Source organism: Rhinopithecus roxellana, chromosome 16 (genome assembly GCF_007565055.1).
Source record: "Rhinopithecus roxellana isolate Shanxi Qingling chromosome 16, ASM756505v1, whole genome shotgun sequence".
Classification (NCBI taxonomy): domain Eukaryota; kingdom Metazoa; phylum Chordata; class Mammalia; order Primates; family Cercopithecidae; genus Rhinopithecus; species Rhinopithecus roxellana.
Genome location: NC_044564.1, coordinates 9,747,762 through 9,767,829, shown reverse-complemented (window position 1 = coordinate 9,767,829; position 20,068 = coordinate 9,747,762). Strand labels below are relative to the sequence as shown.

The 20,068-nt window shown below is 57.8% G+C and overlaps 2 protein-coding genes across 13 annotated transcripts in view; both read right to left on the bottom strand.

Annotated features, from left to right (window-relative positions):
• Positions 1-899: 899 nt before the first annotated feature.
• INPP5E (inositol polyphosphate-5-phosphatase E) lies at positions 900-12,090 on the bottom strand. 2 transcript variants are annotated; one of them, XM_030919529.1, is made up of 11 exons: positions 10,862-12,090; positions 6,355-6,478; positions 5,648-5,745; positions 4,903-5,027; positions 4,562-4,681; positions 4,092-4,199; positions 3,436-3,597; positions 3,206-3,321; positions 2,501-2,637; positions 1,848-2,016; positions 900-1,703 (listed from the first exon to the last, which is right to left on the bottom strand). In XM_030919529.1, exons 1-10 carry the CDS (start codon positions 11,674-11,676, stop codon positions 1,884-1,886), a joined length of 1,938 nt encoding a protein of 645 aa, XP_030775389.1. In that variant the 5' UTR covers positions 11,677-12,090; the 3' UTR covers positions 900-1,703; positions 1,848-1,883. The 2 variants fall into 2 exon arrangements, with proteins under 2 accessions (XP_030775389.1, XP_010371028.1); XM_010372726.2 differs by having other exon boundaries at positions 900-2,016.
• Positions 12,091-13,863: 1,773 nt separating this feature from the next.
• The window catches only part of SEC16A (SEC16 homolog A, endoplasmic reticulum export factor), a 44,221-nt gene continuing 38,016 nt past the window's right edge, over positions 13,864-20,068 (bottom strand). For 7 of the 11 annotated variants that reach the window (XM_010372717.2, XM_030919521.1, XM_030919523.1 and 4 more), the window contains 5 exons: positions 19,740-19,834; positions 18,532-18,606; positions 17,945-18,004; positions 16,725-16,802; positions 13,864-14,365 (listed from right to left, as the gene is read on the bottom strand). In XM_010372717.2, coding sequence (XP_010371019.2) covers positions 14,297-14,365; positions 16,725-16,802; positions 17,945-18,004; positions 18,532-18,606; positions 19,740-19,834 — 377 coding nt within the window. In that variant the 3' untranslated portion in view covers positions 13,864-14,296. The remainder of the gene's footprint in view (positions 14,366-16,724; positions 16,803-17,944; positions 18,005-18,531; positions 18,607-19,739; positions 19,835-20,068) is intronic. The other 4 variants (XM_030919524.1, XM_030919528.1, XM_010372724.2 and 1 more) reach the window with 3 other exon arrangements.

The window sequence follows — 20,068 nt, the reverse complement described above, 5'->3', positions numbered from 1 at the left end:
CTCCCGAGTAGCTGGGATTACAGGCGCCCGGCTAATTTTTGTATTTTTAGTAGAGACAGGGGGGCGGGGGGGCGGGCGCTCACTATTTGGCCTGGCTGGTCTCGAACTCCTGACCTTGCGATCTGCCCACCTGGGACCTCCCCGAGTGCTGGGATTACAAGTGTGAGCCCCGCACTTGGCCCAAGAGACCCATTTTTATCAAGAGACTTGGGGTTTGTGTTCTTACTTTTTAAGCTGCTGCTAATAAAAGTTTTATGTACTAGTCACTGGCATTGTTGATAACCAGCATGGTTCATCAGGTCTGAAGTATTTGTGTCTTCCTCAAACTCTTTTCCAACTAACGCTGATCTCTGGGGCAGTGAACTAGGAATGCAAGATTTTATTTATTTATTTATGTATTTTGAGATGGAGTCTCGCTCTGCTGCCCAGGCTGGAGTGCAGCGGTGCGATCTCAGCCACTGCAACCTCTGCCTCCTGGGTTCAAGTGATTCTCCTGCCTCAGCCTCCCGAGTAGCTGGGATTACAGGCACCCACCACCATGCCCGGCTAATTTTTATAATTTTAGTAGAGATGGAGTTGGGGGGGTGGGGGGCGGGTCTCACCATGTTGGCCAGGCTGGTCTTGAACTCCTGACCTTGTGATCTGCCCAGCACTCAGGTGATCCGCCCACCTCAGCCTCCCAAAGTGCTGGGATTATAGAAGTGAGCCACCACACCCAGCCGAATGTAGGATTTTAAAGACAGCAGAGATGAGCTGGACAAGATCACAGTCAGCTGTTAAGGGTTGAGACCAAACTTTTTGCCTGTGGATTTTACAGCCTTTAAAACAAGGACATTGTGAGAACAGGGTGTGCATGTATATTGTTTCTTCCAGGTTTCAGTCTTTGGCCAGAAAGAGAGTTTAAGACTCAATATATGCATTTATTTAAAAATATAAATATGGAAAAATAAATAATTTAAAAGACTAGATTGAATGTCCCTAGATTGTCACACATTCAAAGACTACATTTTTTCAAGAGATGGAATGGGACACAAAGCAAGAGTGAACGGTTCTAAACTCTCCAAGAAAGAAACCTGGGACCTGGTGGCGATCCCTGGCCTAGGTGTTCAAGGTGGTGGCATCCTAAGCTTCCAGCAGTTCCCCAGCCAGGTTCCACTAATGTCATTCTGTGGCTGGAGTTACAGAAGCAAACTGTCTACGTCACCAAAACCATGAGAAGGTTTCATGCCAACAGGCTTGGCCGATGAGAGGAGAGGGGAGGTGGCTTCTCACTCAGCCAGGGAGGCCCATATGCTGGGGTGCGGGCCTCTTTGCCCCACGGCAGGCTGACCTGCAGCCCAGCGGAGGAGAACCGCACTGCGTCCTGGAGGCCGTGTGGCTTCCTCAGCTGGGCTCTGGGGCCCACTCAGAGGTCTGAGGCCCCAGGGGTCACCTAGCCCAGGTCCAGCCTTGCTCTGGACACCTGTGTGACATGGGGTGGTGTGTGTTTGAGGGGCTGCCAGGAGGACACAGATGGACGCCTGCTCCAGGTGTAGAGGGAGAGGCTGGCGCAGAGCACGCGGGGGCGGGGTGGGGGGCGCTCTGTGACTGCCCCCAGGGCACGGGAGCTGCTCAGGACCGGATTCTGACGTCTGCCCCCAAGAGTGGCTGGGGTCTGTGGTGCTGCGGCGGGTCCACGCCCTGCCCACCCATGCCGTGTGGACCTGCCATGGAGAAGGACACACTCACTTAGGGGTGGTTTCTTCCTGGGACGCTGGCACAGCGGCACGGGCACCACAGTCCCTCAGATCCACAAAAGGCGGCAAACTCTTCATCCTTCCCGATGGGTTTTGATCAAATACAATCACCCCATGTTGCAGCTGTGGGTCCTCGCTCAGCAGACTTCAAGAAACGGAACAGATGGTGCTGGAGTTCTGACTCTGCAGTGCTTGCTGCCTCTGAATCTCCTTCGAAATCCGTCTTTTAATTCCTAGTAAGTATAGTTCTCTATCAAATTTGCCAGCTGCCAACGGAATGCTGTGGAGGAGGAGGGGGCATTAGGAGGAAGTCAGGCCCAGAGGAGGGGGCATTAGGAGGGGGCCGCGCCAGGAGGAGGGGGCGTTAGGAGGGGGCCGAACCTGGGCCCGGAGGAGGGGGCGTCAGGAGGGCGCCCAGGGCCATGAGGAGGGGTTGTTAGGTGGGCACTGGCCTGGGTTGGCACTGCCTCTAAGCACATGGAGACCTGTCCCTGGGAGAGCCACAGGAAGGATGGGGCGGACGCCTGAGTGCTTAAGGCCTTCCTCCCTCCAGCTGGCCACACCCAGCCCCCAAGCTGAGTCTCTCCCCTTCCTGCCTTCTTCCTGCTCCAGGATGAGTCCAACCAATCCTGGGGGAGCACAGCCCTGCAGGTCCCAGGACAAAGCCCCAAGTGGAACCCCACGATGACAGGGACCCTCTTAGCTCATGGGATGACGGCCCAACCCCCAGGCCCGAGAGGGAAGGTGCGCGGGAGAACACTGACTTGTCTCGCCCCGGCCTCACTTTCACCCGGAAGAGGCCATACACAGGGCGGTGGTCGGAGGTCTTGATCCCGGGGCAGGAGGAGTAGATCACAGGACAGATGTCACCCTTGTGGCGGCTTCTGTACAAGACGCGGTCCTTCGGGAAGATTCCGGAGGCAGGAGGTCCAGTTACTCCTGAGGCGCTGTGGGGCGTGGCCCACTCACCTCCCCGCTGTTCTCAAGTGCCCCCCGAGGGAGCCTTCTGGGACCCCCAACACTTATGCCCATTTTGTTGCCTGGTGTCTGTGGCCAGCTGGGCCAGGGCCTGTCCCTCGCCGCTGGAGAGACCCTGTGGACAGCGGCTGCTCCTACCCTGCTCTGCCTCAGTGGCTTCTTGAGGCGTCCAGCAGACATCGGACGTGCCCAGAGCTGCAGCCATGGGCCTGGCAGAAGGGTGAGCGAGGGTGCAATGGGCAGAGGCTCTGCACGCCAGGGGCGAGGGCATGGCCGGTGCCCTGTGTGCCATTCGGCTCACCCAGCCTTGAAAATACCCATGGAGAGGGTGCCGTTCTCCACCAAAGAGGACTCGCCACAAGGCCAGGGTGCAGAGCTGAGGTTCAAGTCAAGGCCATCCAGGCTGAGACCCCTGATGCCAGGCACTGGCTCCCGGCTATGGGAGGTGCCCGCCCTGGAAGCACTCTGCGCCGGCCGCGGGCGGGGCTCACCGTGTATGAGGGCGTCCTCTGCTTGGAGGTGCTGTCGTACGTGTCCTTCCCAATGTCAAACTTGTATGACGGGAGGAAGTGGATGTCCGGCTCCTGGAAGCCCTTGAAGATGGACCCTACCACGGGATGGGCACCCGGACTGGCTCAGACCAGCTTGTGCCAGCCGCGGCACCCCAGGCCCTCACCCTTCCTCATCTCCCGCCACGCCTGCCCCCCTCCCAGGCCCTCACCTTTCCGCATCTCCCGGATGAGCTGGTCGTGCTGCAGCAGCGCCGGCACGTCCACCACCAGGCCCTGGCACAGGAGGGTGTCCACGGCCGTGCGCCCGCCGCTTAGGCGGAAGTTGAAGTCCCCAAACCAGAACACCTCATCGAAGCGGGTGGTGACGTCCGCTGCGGCGCAGGGGGCCATGCGTGGGCAAAGGCAGAGCAACGGCAGGCCCTTCCCCTTCCCCAGAACACGGCCTGGCAGTGGCTTCCAGGGGAAGTGGGTCTCGGGGGCCAGCCAGTGGGGCAGGGCCCTCGGGTGGGATTCGCACTGGGACAGCTCCAAAAGGCACCTGGAGCAGCCTCAGGAGCAGACGGCGCCCATGGCAGGTGATGACCACATCTCTGCTCCTTTCCGCACAGCCAGGGGAGGTGGCAGGGCGGGCAGTGGTGAGGACCAGGACCCAGGCTAGCAGGCCACGCTGTGAGTGAATGGGATCCGCCCACCCCACTAACCGTGCTCAAGAACCTCGAGGGGCCATGCACTGGGGGCACCTGAACTTTTTGGCCCTCGCTTCCCAAAGCTCAGGACGCTGCCTCTGCAGAGCTGCCGTAAAAACGACGGGCGCCCCGTGTGTGAACCATGGCAGCACCACCCACATGCAGTGTGGGGCCCTCACCTGCACTGGAGCGATAGGGGTTGGTGTCGGGCACGTTTCTGGGCAGGGCCAGGGCTTGCACGGTCCTGGTGTAGTCCAGCAGCCGCTCCGCCACCTTCCCGTCGCCCGCTGTGGGAACAGAAATGGGGTAGGGGTCACAGGGTTCTGGGTCTCCCTCAACAGCCGCCCCTCTGGACCATGCCCTGACTGCGCGCCCCCTGCAGACGCAACCCCACCGGGCATCCGCTGCCAGGCCTGGCCAGGGACATTTCTGCCTCGGAGGATGGAGCGCGGGCCCAGCATGGCCTGCCCTCAGTGCCGGGGTCTGCTGGGGGTCCTCAGCATGCATCTTAGCAAGCATGGTGCCCGCCCCACGGCCCTAGGTGGAAGATGAAGCCAGCAGCCAGGACCCCTGCCCTGGGCAGGGTCCTGGTCAGGAGAGAAATGATGTTCTCACGAAGCACCTGTGGTGCGCGCACCAAGTAACTTACAGGTGAAGTGGGACGTGATGAAGAGGAAGGAGGTGCCAAAAAAGGTGAAGCTGATGCCCAAGGCCCCCTTGGTCTTGATCTGAGACACGATGCGTGTGGTCACCGTGGAGCACTCCACCTCTGTGGGAGGGGCAGCCCTCAGCTCACCTGCGGGACGCTGCCAGGCCGGGGGTCGTGGCCGGACCCGCATGCCAGTGGGGGCTCGCTGTGGAGCCTGTGTGTGACATAGCAATCCCCAGATCCCAGACGCAAAGTGTGCCTCTCCTGCCAAAGCCACAGGTCAGCCGTGGAAAGGGGGGCTGCCACCCTCCAGCTGTGCCCACCCCTCCAGCCGCACCCACCTGAGCAGAACCAGATGAGGTCCCTGCGGATGAAGAGCGACATGTAGAGCACCCCGTGGGCTGCCGAGGACAGCAGCACGTAGTGCGGGCCCAGCGTCTCCTGCAGACGAGTCTCCCACTCCCGCCTGCAGAGGAGGAAGTGTGGTCGGCTGGGGGGCATGGCCTCCCAGCTCTGCCACCCTCAGACCTGCCGCCCAGAGCCCCTCGAGGAGCTACCAGGGAAACTCCACGACCTGGCCTCGGAGTCTTGCATGGAGAAGCATTTGCCAGGGGCCTTGTGGGCCAGAGTTGGGACCTGCCGGGGGTCACAGGCCTCAGTTCCACTTGAGTGGCTCCCCTGGATCCCTGCCGAGACCCCAGTGAGCAGAGCTCCTCCTGCCTGCATGGCTCATGGGCCAGGGGAGTGGGGCCCACCTCAACGTGGGGCCAGGGCTCCTTCCCCGAGAGCACCTGTGTGAGCGGCAGCCCCCTGCTGTTCCCGCCACAACGTGGGGGCCCCAGGAGGCCTCGGAGCCCGGCCCTGCTCCCTGCTGCCCTTCTACTCTCTCACGTCAACAATTTGTTACCAAAATCAAATCTCATTGATTTTAAACTCTCCAAGTTGCCACCGGAAAAGAAACCGACTCATGTATCCCACCCAGGTGTGGAGGCTGCCCGTGCCCAGCCACAACCCAGATCTTAACGCCCAGCAGCTTCAGAGACAGCAGCCCCTGGGCGGGCACTGCAGGGCCTGCGGCCGCCCTACCTGTCAGAGCAACCCTCCTGGACCCCGATGACGTACAGGTCCTGGGCATAGTCGGCCTCAGCTGGGAGCAGGAACTCGTCCAGGCTGGGCGGGAGCTCCTGGAAGGAGGGAGCACATGGTGGGCCGGCTCCTCCCGAAACCTGCAGGCGCCTGTGGGCGAGTCCCACTGCAGCACCTCAAGTACCAGCAACTCCTCCGAATGAGGGGAGATGGAAGCCAGGGCCAAGAAGGGAGCTACCCAGTCGGTCTCCGAGGCAGCCTCTGACACACCAAACACACCTCAGGTTGGCCCACGGCCTCAGTTTCCCTCTCCAAACACGAGTCTGTCCAACAACCACTCCTGTATGACCCCCCGTCACCGTGACCCCAGCCTGTGGGGCCCAACCTGCCCCTGAGCCGCCCCACACAGGCTCTGCTGGCTGCCCTCCTGCTCACCTTGAGCAGACGATTCTCAGCCAGGCCTGGTGACCCAATCCCTTCCCCTCCGTTCTGCAGCCACACGGCCATGGAGGTGCAGGTGGGAGCTCTGGAGGACGGGGGTCCTTACCCACTCTCACCCTCCTGTACTGCGGTTCGCAGTGGAGTGCACCTCGGGGCTCTGCCCTCCCGGCCCCAGGACGAGGCACAGAACTGCCCCATCTCCCTCACCCACGTCTGTCCAGCACCGCCCCGCCCTTCCCTGCCCAGCGCCACCCAGCACCACTCACCTTCTGGCCCTGCATGTTCCAGGTGGCCACGAAGAGTGCCACGTTCCGGTCTGGGAAGTAGCGGGCCAGCTCGTCTGCCCCCAGCAGGGCCCCGCTGGCCAGGAGGCTGCCCTCCAGGTAACTCCTGTGACGGGAGGACCCCAAGCTCAGGGCCAGGCACAGGACACATCCCTGGGGGGGTCTCGGCCAGGTCCCCAGGGACAACAGCAAAACCCACAGAATGTCAGAAGCTGCCCCCAACCCCGAGCAAGAGCTCTCCTGGACCCTGCGGCGCTGCTGTCTGCTCTCCAGGAAAACAGGGCCCGACCTGGCTGCACAAACACCCAGAGCGGGTTCACACCCCCTCCCCACCTCCCGGGAAGAGGCATGAGAGGGTGATATTTTGGGCTTTTTGGTGGTGGGGTCCTGGGAAAACCAGAGAGGAGCTCCCAAACTAGAAGCCACGGCTGTGGGCACAGGGCGCTGTTCGGGGAGGGGCTGGTTCTCCTCCTTTCTCCCTTGGCCCCAACACCAGGCAGGATGGTCTAAGACAGGGAGACCAGGCGAGCCACACGGAAACGCGTTAATCTCCTTGACGCCCCGTGGCTTTGACGCAGTTTTGGGTTTGCTTGTTTTGGTTTCTGGTGGGGACAGGGTCTCAGTCTGTGCCCAGGATGGAGTGCAGTGGCACTAACACAGCTCCCTGCAGCCTCCACCTCCAGGGCTCCAGTGATCCTTCTGCCTCAGCCCCCCAAGTAGCTGGAACTCCAGGTGCAGTGCCACCACGCCCGGCCAGTTTTTTATTTTTTATTTTTGTAGAAACAGGGTCTCGCCATGTTGTCTAGGCTGGCACTTTCAGATTTTAATACGGCAGTGTATGCAAATGGTTAAACACACCGTGTGGCACAGCAATGTCCCTGCCCCTCCCCACACTCAGCACCTTCTGCCACGAGGGCTGGTAACCTGTCAAGAGGCAACAGCGCACGCCTGCTGCTCCATGGGCCACCCAGTGGCGCAAAAGCCACCAGGGGATGTGGACACACGGAGCCAGCTGTGTGCCCGAGATGCTTGATTTACAGACACTGAAATCTGAAGTTGACAATTTTCTTGGACTGTGAAACAGTATTAGAATTGTTTTGACTTTTTCCAACCATGTGGAAAGGTAAAACCCGTTCTCAGCTCGCCGACGACACAGAAACGCCGTGGGCTAGGCTTGCCCGCCCTCCTCCCCACTCCTTCCCTAAGTAACACTTGTGCTGCTCCTTCTAGATCCGCCGTCTTCTGACATGGTTCCCTTTCGCAAGGGGAGACGAGAGCATAGTGCCGGATTCTTGTGACCTCCCGTGAGAACTTCTTCAATCCTGGCTGCAGCTCACCAAGCTTCACTGGACACAATTAAATCATGTCAGCAGGGAGGAACCTCGCTACCTCACCCCTAAAACTGTTGACAGTTCCGGTCGGGACAGCTGTGTTCACACAGTGGTCATTCGGGACAGAGAGTGTTGCTGTGGCCACTGCTGTCAAGTGATCCCAGGCCCAGCAGGGGCTCCTTGGTCACCAGACTCGAGGTCCATGGCGCCTTTGCCGGCAGCGCCCATCATGTCCACACCAGCAGCCGCGTGGTCGGTCTGCTCAGCTCTGTCCAGAGCATGGTTAGTAACAGCAGGCCAGGGGCGGCCCTCACAGCCATTCCCGTGTCCTGACACGGGCAGGGGCAGAGCTGCCTCGGACCCACATCCAGGGCCAGGACACTGCAGAGCTGCTGCATAAGGACGCTCAGGCCAGCTGCTGCAGCCTGGGCCGGCTCTCAGAGCAAAAGGAACTGGTGAGGAAAGCACCCCCCTAACCCGCCCTGGCAGCCCCAAGGCACTGGCAAAGGCCAGCAGCCATTCTGAAACAGGGCGGACCAGCCCGTGCACGTGCGGCCCACAAGCTCAGAATGGGTTTTACTGTGTGGAACGGCGGAGAAAGAAAAAACAGCGAGGTTCCAATGTGTGTCCCCAATAGATTCACTGGCACACAGACGCCCTTTGGTCCCCACTGTCCGTGCCTCGCCCTTGACAGAAAGCGTGTGCCGACCCCTATGCTGGAACAGACTGGAGGTCTGTAAATGAGAAGTTTTTAGACAGCAGAACTGGGTTAAAGGATCCACATCAACCCTCGTTTCCTGGTTGTTTGAAAACAATGACCTGATCCAAATTTGAGACACGACTGTCATTCTAACAGGTGTATCTACGTAAACTGAATCTCATTTTAAAATGTGATGCTTTAGATGCATGAAAAAATTTTACCCTTTACAAGAAACCCTGCGGTGAATTATTTTAACAAAAGCAACAGTTTTGGCCTGTATGTGACCGCACCTCCCCCATCCATGCACAGGAGGGGAGTATGGTGGGGGAGCCAGGCACGGGCCCTCACTCTATGCCTAAGCCCACCTGCCTGCTGGTGGACCACAGGCGCAGGGAAGTGAGGCTACCTTCGGGGACTGTGGTGAGCTGAACAGTGATCCCCAAAGTCATGTCCACCCCTAGACCTCCAGAACCTTGGAATGGGACCTTATTTGGAAACGAGGTCTTTGCAGATGTACTTTTTTTTTTTTTTTTTTGGAGACAGAGTCTTGCTCTATTGTCCAGGCTGGAGTGCAGTGGCGCGATCTCGGCTTACTGCAACCTCTGTCTCCCAGGTTCACTCCATTCTCCTGCCTCAGCCTCCCGAGTAGCTGGGATTACAGGCGCCTGCCACCACGCCCAGCTAGTTTTTTGCATTTTTAGTAAAGACTGGGTTTCATCGTGTTAGCCAGGATGGTCTCGATCTCCTGACCTCGTGATCCGTCTGCCTCGGCCTCCTAAAGTGCTGGGATTACAGGCGTGAGCCACCGCGCCCGGCCTGCAGATGTACTTAATTAAGGATCTTGGCCGGGCGCGGTGGCTCAAGCCTGTAATCCCAGCACTTTGGGAGGCCGAGGCGGGCGGCTCACGAGGTCAGGAGATCGAGACCATCCTGGCTAACACGGTGAAACCCCGTCTCTACTAAAAAAACACAAAAAACTAGCCGGGCGAGGTGGCGGGCACCTGTAGTCCCAGCTACTCCAGAGGCTGAGGCAGAATGGCGTAAACCCGGGAGGCGGAGCTTGCAGTGAGCTGAGATCCGGCCACTGCACTCTAGCCTGGGTGACAGAGCGAGACTCCGTCTCAAAAAAAAAAAAAAAAAAAAAAATTAAGGATCTTGAGATGAGATCACTCTGGATTTACGGTAGGCAGTAAATTCAATGACTGGTGTCCTTATAAAAAGAGAGGGGAACACAGAGAGACAGGGAAGAGGCCGAGAGAGAGAGAGAGAGAGAGAGAGAGAGACAGGGAAGAGGCCACAGAAAGACAGAGGCAGAGACGGGAGTGTGCCACAAGCCAAGGAACAACTGGGGCCTCAGGAGCGAGAGGCAGCAGGAGGACCCTCCCCTGAGCCTCTGGAGAGAGGCTGCCTGGCCACACCTTGATTTTAGACTTCTGGCCTCTAGAACTGGGAGAGAGTCCAGCTCTGCTGTTTCAAGGCTCCCAGTCCATGGCCATGAGTTACAGCGGCCCCAGGACACCAACACAGAAACCACCTCACACCACTCCCTTCTCACACCTGCCCTGCCTCCCGCGGCGGCTGACAGACAAGACTTGGGCACCATGGCAGTGGGGAGGGGAGGAAAGGAAGGGTGCGGGTGGTTCTGCCAAGTCATAGTGGGAGCATCTGAGGACAGGCCCCCAGACTGCGACCCCAAGACAAGACCAGGCTTGGGAGAGGTCATGGGTTCAGTGCCGTTCCTTCCAGCAACAGCTGGAGCCACCAAAATGTTCCTCGTGAGAAAGTGGCTAAACGAGGTAGCCTCAACACATCCGGGGCCTCTTGCGGCAGAAAAAAACTAAGGGGCGGGCTGGGCGCAGTGGCCCACGCCTGGAATCCCAGCACTTTGGGAGGCTGAGGCCAGGAGTTCGAGACCAGCCTGGCCAACATGGCGAAACCCCATCTCTACTGAAAATACAAAATTTAGCTGAGTGTGGTGGCAGGCGCCTGTAATCCCAGATGCTTAGGAGGCTGAGGCAGGAGGATCCCTTGAACCCAGGAGGTGGAGGTTACAGTGAGCCGGGATCGCCCCACTGCACTCCAGCCTGGGCCACAGAGAGAGAGAGAAACAGAAACAACCAAAGGGGCAGATCATGTACACTGACGAAATTTCTCAAGACTAAACAAGAAATAGCGCCAGATACATAATTGTATACAGGATGCCATCTTGTCTACCTTAACACAACGTCACGCCCACGAATGGTTCTGAAACACACAGGAAAAGTTCTGGGAAGTTCGGGAGAGATGGGAAGGGCGCTGCCGTGGGGAGGGGCTGGGAGATGGGGGGGCTGCGGGAGACCCGCTTCATTCTTTCTGTTTAGGCATCTTAAACGCTGCGGATGGGAACGGTCTCACGAGGTTCCAGCAGCCTGAACACTACAATGAAGGCGGCGCAGGGGCTGCACCCGCCAGGCCCTACCTGCTGCGGACGTCCTTGCTGCGGATGGGCGCCAGGAGGCTGAAGGAGGATTTGGCCGATCGAAGGGAACAGTCGTCGCAGGCCAGGGGGCTCCGGGGCCGGCCGGGGACCAGGCTGCTGTGGGCACGCACCAGGAGCGGCTGCGCGCGGAGCCTGTAGTCTGCAAGATCCGAGTCGACCTTGTTTGCTGTCCTCAGGGAGTCGGAGGCGATGTCCAGGCTCAGGGCAGGCGGCGGGCGCGGGGGCAGCAGGCTGGGCAGCCTGGACGAGCTCCCTACCACGGCGGCGTCTCTGTGCAGGAGGTTCGGGGAGCTGCTGGCCACCCCAGAGAGAGGGTTACCCCCCGAGGACGGGCTCCCTCTCTCACTGCCCAGGACCCCGCGGGACTTGGGGATTTCCTGCAAGGAGGTGCTCAGGCAGGGCGGGGAGCAGCTGTGGGCGGGGGCCCCGGGACCCTCGCTCTGCACTGTGCCCCTGGAGGGACTGGTCCCATTCCGGGCTTCCAGGTCCCATTCCTGGCTGCCTCGAAAACGCCTCCTCCTCCAGCCCTTGTCGTCCAGGGACAGGGCTCGCTCCAGCCGAGGCCTGGCGGGGGGCCGTGGGGTGACGGGTGCTGCCCGGGCTGGCGGGTCCTCGCCGCTGGGCGTGGCCGGAGTGCTGCAGGCGAGCGCCGGGCTCTCGGAGCCCGGAGCATCGGGTGGGGACCCCGCGCGCGGGGCCAGCGGAGCGCCGGGAAGCTGTCCTTGGAGCGTCCTCCCTTCAGGCAGCTGCGGGGCCGGCTCCGAAGGCCGCAGGCTCTCCGCCTTGGACGGCATGGGCGGGCCCTCCCAGGGGAGGCCTCGGCGCCGGGCTGCAGGCAGGGCGAGGGGTCAGGGATGCCGGGTCCGGGGTCGCCGGCGCAGCGAGGAGCAGAAACTTCGCTGCGGCTCCCGCTTGGGCCGGGGGTGGTCGCGGAGGGGCAGGGGCGGCTGCCGCATGGCCCGGGACCCGGGTCCCGCCAGCCCCTCGGGGCTCCCAGACGCCGTTCCCAGGGCGGTCCGCAGGCAGGGCCTGTCGCGGGCGAGGCTCGACCCCGACTGGGGCGCCGCTCGGGGAGAGGGCGGGAACCGGGCACCCCTGGCTGGCCCCGCAGCCTCCGAAGCCCACTCCGTACTCGCGGAGGCCCGTCCGCCCAGAGGCGGAGTCAGCCCGGCTGGGACCCAGCAACGGCCGCCGCGGGGCCGCGCCCGGTCCCCGCCCCGCGCCACGGCCCCGCCCGCAGCGGCCTCTGGCGGCGGGAGGACTGCGCTGCACCGGGCCAGGACGGCTCTCCCACGCCCCTCCCCGCCCCGCAGCCCCGCAGCCCGGCAGGTCCCAGCAAGCGCAGGTGCAAGTCCCCGGAGAGGAGAGGACCTGGGCGCGGGCCAGGCGAGTGCCGAGGCTGCCGACACCTGCACTCACTGACTTCCAACAAACCAAAGGGAACCACAAGTGAAGATGCTTGAAGGAGCGCAAAATATTTTATTCAACAATTTGCAATGTAACAAGTCTCATTTAGGAAAAATAGCCGCTCCCGCCTGGAGGAAGCTTCTTGAATCAAAAGTCGTGGCAGTCGACCCCAGAACAGCGGGCAGGGCCGACCGGAAGAGGTCCCAGGAATCACAGGAGCTGACCAAGGAACAGAGAGGGCTGCCCCATCACAGGGACTGGCCTTTCTCCAACTGACAAGGACAAATGGATCCAGCGGGACACGCCTGTGAAACATTTTGGAAAACATCCTGGGTGGTCTGGGCTAAATGATCAAGTGAAACAGAAAGTCAGGAAGGGCCTGTGCTAATTCCACATTCTACAATTTCTATACTTAAATGTAAAACACCGAACAGTTTATGTTTCCCCAGCAGAACCTACAGAAATTATCTACTGATTTTTAGTATTTAAATCTTTTCTTCGGTCTCTTTAGACTTGACAAGAATACAAAGAGTTTTCAGAACAGTCAGAGAAGCCTTAAAGCTTTGCATCAGTGAGAGGAGGCCCCTCTCTGAGTTCAACAGGGCTGAGTCCACCAGGAGCTACTCAAAGTCTCAGTGTGGCAAAACTCGGGGCAGAAATAAGTTCCAGAGCAGCTGTCAAGAAACTGTGTTAAGATACCCTCCCCAAGATGTTACCAACCCCTGAACCAATGTCCCCCAGGTGAGAAAGTGGGTCACGTGGATTGCACCAGGAAAAGTGCTCACGGAAAGTGCAGCCTTTTAGAGCACTGCATCCAGGCCCCTTCACAATGAGTCTAACCATGCTCCTACACGCAAAATGAAGCCCAAATCAAACATCACACCGTCGGTTTTCACCCTGGATGACCACGCTGAGCCATCGTGTCAGACAGCCGGCTCTCTGGGGCTCCTTCCCAGTGACTGGGCCACACGGTGGGCAGCCGCCAGTGCTTTGGGTGCACAAAATCACCCATGGTCCTCATCAGGCCACAGAAAGTAAAGTGAGGCTGGAAACGTCTTTGTTACAGGAAAGAAATTCACTTCAGTAACTAGGGCCTCTCTCAAAAACTGAACGAATGCCGAAGGAACCCCGAGGCTCCTCGGAGACGCTGACTGAGAACACAGCGACCTCCACTCATTCGGCCAGGTTCAAACATGGCGAGGGCCCAGACGCTGCAGAGCAGGGGTCGGGGTCTGCCTCAGACAGTCACTCTTTGCTCCCAGCACCTTAAAGGAAGTGCGGGACTCACTGGCCAGTGGCTCACAGCTGGGCTTGCAGAGGCCCTGGTTGCTACCGACCGTGTGGCTCTCCTGTGGCAGAGACAGCTCCAGCTGAATGAACATTTTTTTTTTTTTTTTTTTTTTTTTTTGAGACGGAATCTTGCTGTCACCCAGGCTGGAGCGCAGTGGCCGGATCTCAGCTCACTGCAAGCTCCGCCTACCGGGTTCACACCATTCTCCTGCCTCAGCCTCCCCAGTAGCTGGGACTACAGGCGCCCGCCACCTCGCCCGGCTAGTTTTTTTTGTATTTTTTAGTAGAGACAGGGTTTCACCATGTTAGCCAGGATGGTCTTGATCTCCTGACCTCATTATCCACCCGTCTCGGCCTCCCAAAGTGCTGGGATTACAGGCTTGAGCCACCGCGCCCGGCCCTGAACATTCTTAAATGACCAGGAATACTACATCCTTAAATCATCCTAAATGACTAAGAAAGTCACATCATTCTTTTCGGCAAACAATTCTGAGTCAAAGATTCAGTCTTTCCATCCAGTATCTGAAAGGATGGTGGAATTAATTTTCAAAATAAATCATTACAATGGGCGGTAAGGAGGGAGGCGCAGCATGGGACCAGCTCTGAGTCACTGCTGTGTCTCCCTGGGGGCGGGACGGAGATCGTGGCGGTCGGTCGGGTTCTTCGGGGAGAACAGCAGCGTCAGGGCTCCAAGTGCAAGTTCACAGCAGGACAAGCCTAGTTTGGCACCAGGTGCTTCCTCTGGTCAATTCTCCCTAGCCTTGAGCTCCCGGAGGTGGCGCAGGCCTGGAACGAAATCAACAGCATGACCTCTGCATGCCTACCCCCAGGATGGGCAGTGCCCGGGTACAGCGTGGCAGGGGCTGGTCCACATAATGAACTGCATGGGCCATTGGCGCCGACAAGCTGAAGGCTTCGTTTTTGTTCCTAAAAGCCTCTGGAAACTGACAAGTCAGTGCCAAGCCCTGGGCTCCCTTGAAAGCACTGAGTCCTTAACCATCAGTGTTGACTGTGAGGGTCGCCCGGAGGTGCTGCGGTTTCGTCAGGGCCATGAGACCCAGAACTGCTCTGCAGAGCCAGCCTGGCTGTCCGGAGTCACCGGGAGGAGCGGTGGCCAGGCCTGGCCATTGCAGGGGACGCGGGGACCCCAGGTGCAGACAGCCGGCCAATGCAGGCATCCGTTCTGACTCCCTTGCAAAGCCTCATGGAGGGGAAAGCCAAGGAATTTGTGTAGAGGTACTAACTACATGGCAAAGGAAGCAGGACACCACCAAAATCGACTAGTCTGGATGCCGAAAAGCAGGTGACAGCCAGGGGGCAGCTGTGGGGAGTGGTCCTGGGAGCCTCGGCCTCGTCTGTAGAGGACCAGGGCAGGAATGCTGGGCCCCAGCCCAGGAAGCCTGCAGTCAAGAGTGTGTGAGGCCGTGAGGAGTTTGTGAGGCCGTGAGGGCAGGCTGGGGTGACAATGGGGCTGAATCCCAAGATGCCCCAGACCTCGGCCCCCGCTTGGCTCCCCTCCACTGACAGCCAGTCTATACTCCACAGGCAAGGGAGAGGGGAGGAGAGACGAGGCTGAGGGAGGGAAACCGCAGAAAACATTCTACAACACTCCCCAGCTGAAGGGCATGCATTCAGGCCCAAGGGGGCTGAGGGTGAGGCCCTGCAGGTCCCAGGGAAACAGGACCCCCAAAGGGGCTGCAGGCAGAATGGACCTGGAATCTCAGCAACCACAGGCACCAGGAAACCTAAGGCCACTTGCAGTTCTGAAGAAAGCAACTTTGGCCCAACAATTTTACCAGCCAGCCAGATAGGCCGAAGAAGAAAGGCGGCTCCAGACATGAAAGGCTTCTCCCAAGTCACCCCGGGATCTTTCTGTCAAGAAGCTTTTAGGAAAAACAAATAAAAAACATACAAAAAAAAGCAAGAGCTACTGGAGGATGTGTGTCACCAAGACAAACGGAGTAACTAAGAAAGGCAGCAACATAGGATTCCAAAGCTGCGGGACCGACTCCGGGGAGACTCGGGTGCCCAGGCCAAGGGAGGAGAGAACACACTTGGCTCAGAGACCACGGGCTCCAGGAGGACAGAACAGCAGACATGGCAGAGCTGGGGGCTGAATGAGGGATACACAAGTAGAAAGCCAAGCACATTTTACAAACTGCAACCTAGGAAAAGGCAAAGCAAATGTAGGAGCACCGAGGGCCTGGTGTCCACACAGCCCCACACGGGAGCACCGAGGGCCTGGTGTCCACAATGGGCCCCACAGGGGAGCGCAGAGGGCCTGGTGTCCACACAGGGCCCCACACGAGAGCACTAAGGGCCTGGTGTCCAGAGGGAGAAATGGCAGCCGGGGAGGGCCCAGCGTGGCTCCTCACAGTGCCCTGTGGACTGCCACACAGTAGGTGTGCAACTTTCATTCAGAAAAGAGAAGCTGGGCATGATGGCTCACGCCTGTAATCCCAGCGCTTTGGGAAGCCGAGGTGGGAAGATCGCTTGAGCCTAATAGTTCAAGACCAGCCTAGGCAACGAGGTGAGACCCTGTCTCTACAAAACATACAAAAATTTGCCAGGTGTGCTGACCGCGCCTGGAGTCCCAGCCATTCAGGAGGCCGAGGCAGGAGGATTGCTTCAGCCCAGGCGGTTAAGGCTGCAGTGAGCTGAGATCAGAGATTGCACCACGACACCCCAGCCTGGGCAACAGAGCAAGACCCTGTCTCAATAAATGTGTATGTGTGTATATATATATGTGTGTATATATATATATATATTTTTTTTTTTTGAGATGGAGTCTCGCTCTGTCGCCCAGGCTGGAGTGCAGTGGCGCAATCTCGGCTCACTACAAGCTCCATGTCCGGCTAATTTTTTGTATTTTTCACAGGGTTTTAACACAGGGTTTTTGTATTTAACACAGGTTTCACTGTGTTAGCCAGGATGGTCTCGATCTCCTGACCTTGTCATCCGCCCGCCTCAGCCTCCCAAAGTGCTGCGATTACAGGTGTGAGCCACCGCACCCGGCCATAAATATATATTTTTTTTAAAAAAAGAGAAAGAGAATCTAGGGAAGAAAGCTGCTGTCACCGAGCAGCAGGGTCAGGAAGTCAGTGGATGTGTCAGGGTCTCATGGAGAAAGGCAAGGGTCACTCACGTGTGCCAGCTGAGCAGGGTTGTAGAAGGGCACGGCCCCGCTGGGAGGGCCGCCTGCAGCGGGGAGGTCGCCAGGAGCCTGAGAAGCACAGAGAAGTCACCTCAGCGGGGCTCTGCTGCATAGCAGCTGGCATTTCAACTGCAGATACAGACACTGCTTCTACGTGGGATTTACGGTACTTGTAAATAAGCTACAGAAGCAGACTGAAGGCACTTCTTGCAACACCGGATTTAGTTATTTTATGGTTCATAGAAAAATGGTGAAAATCAAAGCAACGTGCAGAGCCAATGTTTTAAGCACTGGAACATGCAACAGGAAGGTGCGCACGGCACTGAGTTGGCGCTGAGCGTGCGAGGCAGTTAGGAGGTGCCCACGGCTGCAGACCTAAGGCTCCAGCCACGACACGAGGCCCAGAGCTCTCATTTGCAGGCAGAAGGGTCGCAGCAAGCCTTTCTGCTGAGCCACGGTTGCAGCTGGTGCCGTGACAGGCAGAAGATGAAGGGTTCGTTCACCTCCCTCCCACACTGGCCGCAGGACACCACCGCTGCTGCACTCGCCCCGGCCTCAAACCAATGTTCTCATGCTTGATCAGAAAGGAGAAATCTTCCTTCCAAAGGAGAGCATCCTGACCCGGGAAACACTCACACGGCGAGGCCACGCCCCAGGCCCATCATTGGAAAAACCAATTGGAGCAAAATGACAGAACCCACTCAATCGCTAGGACACCTCGGGGTTGGTCCAGTCGCCCGGTGTATGTGGATACTGCACAGCAAACCCCCTTTAAAGGAACACTGCTGTAATCCCAGCATTTTGGGAGTCTGAGGTGGGCGGATCACCTGAGGTCAGGAGATCGAGACCAGCCTGACCAACATGGAGAAACCCCGTCTCTACTAAAAATACAAAATTAGCTGGGCGTGGTGGCGCATGCCTGTCATCCCAGCTACTCAGGAAGGCCAAGACAGGAGAATCGCTTGAACCCAGGAGGTGGATGGAGGTTGTGGTGAGCTGAGATCACACCATTGCATTGTAGCCTGGGCAACAAGACTGAAACTCTGTCTCAAAAAAAAAAAAGAAAGAAAGGAACCCTGTACCCTTGGTCACGTGACGCTGAGGGAGACAACGGGCGAGGTTAGTGGCAAAGCGCACGCGGCGAACCGGCACCACGTGCTCAGGGACACAGGCCAGCTCTCATGTTAGTGAGGACCACCAGCCGCAGGTACCTGATTAAAATGCTGGCTCACTTCACGTGATAATGAACTCATTGAACTACAGCGCGAAAGCTACAAAACAGCAAGAACACACATAAAACACAGACAAAAGTCAACATGCGCGTCACTGTCCAATCCAAGCCGTCAGTTCCATTTCAAAAGCTTTGTGATGCCATTAGAATCAATATAACTCAAAAGGGAAAAAAGCCAGTGTTAGCTTAAGATTCCTGTCTTAATGTAAAGCTGTTATCCCGAAACAACCGTTATCTCAGGGGAGGGCTGGGAGGAAAATCCAGCCTTGGCCCAAGCCAGCTTCACCTCCTGACACCTCACAATTCAAGACGATTCCATGCTGTTGAGGGGAGGGGACCGGGACTGAGGTGACAACTCAAACCCCTTCACCCCTCCTGAAGCTCCTAAATGGTTTTGTTAAAACAAGTGCAATCTTTTTTCCCCCAGGAACGCCACCTTTGAGGTGCTCTTGTTTCTAAACTGCCTCTTCCTACCCAGTACCGCCCTCCATAAAGGAAGAGGCACCTGGACAGTGAGCTGCTGGGGAGGCCTGGGCTGTGGGAGGCCCTGGCGTCGGCACTGCTTACCTCTCCTCCCTGGGAACCCTCAGGCTTAGAGGAGGGGAGTTCAGAGCCAGGGAGTGACGCTGCAGAGCTTAAAACCTGCCAAGGAAAAGAAGAATTGCAGCAACCAAATCCCAGGGAATTTAAGCTTCTCACCCCAGGCCGAAAAATAGGAAACTGTTCTGGTCTGGGTTGCAAACGCCCTCTTCCATGTAAAGTGCTCCTCAGAGAGAAGTGAAAAGAAAGGTGCCTCACACGTGGCTCCAGCCGCACAACCCTGCTGGCTCTAGACCTCCGCAGCTCTCTCCCAGTTGCCTGTTGCCTGTAACAGGCTTGCAATCTGGGGCTACTGTTATTCCCATTTTACAGAGGAGAAAACTGAGGCTTAGAGAGGTGAGTGACTGTCCCATGCTTTACACAGCTGATGAATGGAGAACAGGATTATTAGGCCCAGGCCTGTCCGACTCCCCCTGTAGAGAGTGCAGTCTGAGCTGTTCTTTTTTTTTGAGATGGAGTCTCGCTCTGTTGCCCAGGCTGGAGTGCAGTGGTGCAATCTCAGCTTACTGCAAGCTCCACCTCCTGGGTCCAAGCGATTCTTCTGCCTCAGCCTCCTGAGTAGCTGGGATTACAGGCACCTGCCACCACACCCAGCTAAATTTTGTTTTTAGTAGAGACGGGGTTTCACCATGATGGCCAGGCTGGTCTCGAACTCCTGGCCTCAACTGACCCGCCCACTTTGGCCTCCCAAAAAGCTGGGATTACAGGCGTGAGCCACCACTCCCAGCTGGTCAGAGCTGTTCCACTTCACATGGGAGTCATTTGTTTTTTTTTTTTTTTGGATGAAGATATACTTAACTTTTATTATTGGTAGATAATTGCTCTTTAACTTAGAGTAATTTTATTTTTTCCAATTTTAAAAATTGTAAAATACACATACCATAAAATTTGCCACTTTAATCATTTTTAAGTTTTAAGCACATTTGCCGTGCTGAGCAATCATCACCGTCACCATCCCCAGATCTCCGTCCTCCCAAACAGCTCTGTCCCACCTGGCACCATGCATTCTACCTTCCGTCTCTATCATACACAAGTGTGAGGCATTTAAGATGGAACACACTCTGCGTACACACTGGGTACTTACTGACTTGCAGAAGGCAAGGCCCTATCTGGCAGGATGGGGAGGTGACTCCTCACTGGGTACCCTTCCCCTCTTTCCCACCGCACCCACTCACCTTGGGCTCTAGGGCAGGCTCTAGATTGGCCAGGCCCCTAGCTGGTGCAGGCCCTTCCCTGCCAGTCCCGTCTGGAGGCTGTGGTTCTTCTGCATCTGGGGATGAGAGAGTGAGGAGGCCATGATTCCGTCCAGAACATCCCTGGGGTCTCACTGAAGACACCCGGAGAGGAAGAGAGTTTCGTGCTACACACACGGCACACTCACGCAGAAGCGGGCAAATCATAAAAAAAACACAAACCAACCCCAGGCTCTCTGCGTGCTGGCCAGGTCATTCTTTTAACAGGACATTTAGGAGAAACTCACAGAAAGAGGGTCAAAGGTCAGGAG

Coding starts and splice junctions, on each gene's coding strand:
- INPP5E (XM_010372726.2), bottom strand. CDS start 11,676: ATGCCGTCCAAGGCGGAGAGCCTGCGGCCTTCGGAGCCGGCCCCGCAG. Junction 5,028..5,647: donor CAGGAGGGTTGCTCTGACAG/GTAGGGCGGCCG, acceptor CCTCCTCTGCAG/GCGGGAGTGGGAGACTCGTC. Junction 3,322..3,435: donor CATCCGGGAGATGCGGAAAG/GTGAGGGCCTGG, acceptor ATCCCGTGGTAG/GGTCCATCTTCAAGGGCTTC.